General features: G+C 50.3%; 1 protein-coding gene across 1 annotated transcript; it reads right to left on the reverse strand.

Moving 5' to 3' along the window:
* Nucleotides 1-239: 239 nt before the first annotated feature.
* On the reverse strand, nucleotides 240-986 carry LOC139375678 (oligodendrocyte transcription factor 3-like). The gene has a single exon (XM_071117483.1). It carries the CDS (start codon nucleotides 984-986, stop codon nucleotides 240-242), a length of 747 nt encoding a protein of 248 aa, XP_070973584.1.
* Between the last annotated feature and the right edge of the window lie 209 nt (nucleotides 987-1195).

Raw genomic sequence — 1195 nt, forward strand, 5'->3', positions numbered from 1 at the left:
TTTTTTTACAAAGAAACATATGTACACTGTGTGAATGCATCTCTGGTGACACCAAATAACCGGCAAAAGTTTTACCAAGAAAAAAGTATTTTCACAGGATCTTTGTTACAGGGAGGATATTTATCTCATACGCAAAAACAAATAAACAGACAAACAATGCATGCATTGAGGTTCGTTCTTCATGTCCAATTCACAATTTACTGTACACGTTGACACCATTCTGTATCGGATGTCCCAAATTACTTCATCACGTCCTTGTTTTCACTTGTAAGTCTCGTCAGTCCCGCTGAACTGATAGGAATATGAGGGGGTGGAGGTACTTGACATATGGGGCACGGGCAAGGTAAACCTGACCAGTGCTGGAAACCGCTGCCGAGTTGAAGAGGGGGTGCAGGGGCACTCTTCATTAGGGAATGAGGTGCTCGGATGGAGGTTAGTCCCGGTAAAGTGGTGGTGAGGGTGGAGGACGTGGACGAGGACAGCGCGCTCCCGAGCAGCGGATGCACCTGATGCGCTGGGTTGCCAGAGTGCCCGCTCACTGTCCCGCAGTGGAACGTAGAATGATGTCCGCCGTAGATTTCTCCAACCAGCCTTTTCATCTCGTCCAGTGAGCTGTTGAGCATCAGGATGTAGTTTCTGGCGAGCAGGAGAGTGGCAATTTTAGACAGCTTTCTCACGGACGGACCGTGTGCATACGGCATGACTTCCCGGAGGCCGTCCATCGCCAGGTTCAAGTCATGCATCCTCTTGCGCTCCCGTCCGTTGATTTTCAGCCTCAGATGCTGAATCTCTTGCTCCGTCACTTGCTTCTTGAGTTTGTACTTGCTCCCGCCAGGTGACTTTTCCCCGTGCCTGGAAAGGTGCTCGCTCGTCATCTTCTGGAGGAGTTCGTTCTGCGTCGAGGACACTGAATTGAGGTGGTCTCTGAGATACATCCCATCCATGTCTGGTGAGGAAGATCTGCTCGAGCTGGAGTCAGAATGCATTTTATTAGCTCGGTTTGGGTAGGAGGTCGCTGCTTCCCTCTCTATCTCTGCCCTGTTTTTAAGTCACACTCTATCACCCGATTCTGTCGTTTGAGTTCCGTCCTCTTTTTGGGAAGGAGGTGTAGGTAACAACGAAGGAGTCGACACAGTGGGCTTGTTGGCCGGATAGCTGCGAGTAATCTTATCTCGCGGGTGCACCTCTTGCTCTG

This window comes from Oncorhynchus clarkii, chromosome 20 (genome assembly GCF_045791955.1).
Source record: "Oncorhynchus clarkii lewisi isolate Uvic-CL-2024 chromosome 20, UVic_Ocla_1.0, whole genome shotgun sequence".
In the NCBI taxonomy this organism is placed as follows: Eukaryota; Metazoa; Chordata; class Actinopteri; order Salmoniformes; family Salmonidae; genus Oncorhynchus; species Oncorhynchus clarkii.

Coding starts and splice junctions, on each gene's coding strand:
- LOC139375678 (XM_071117483.1), bottom strand. CDS start 986: ATGCATTCTGACTCCAGCTCGAGCAGATCTTCCTCACCAGACATGGAT.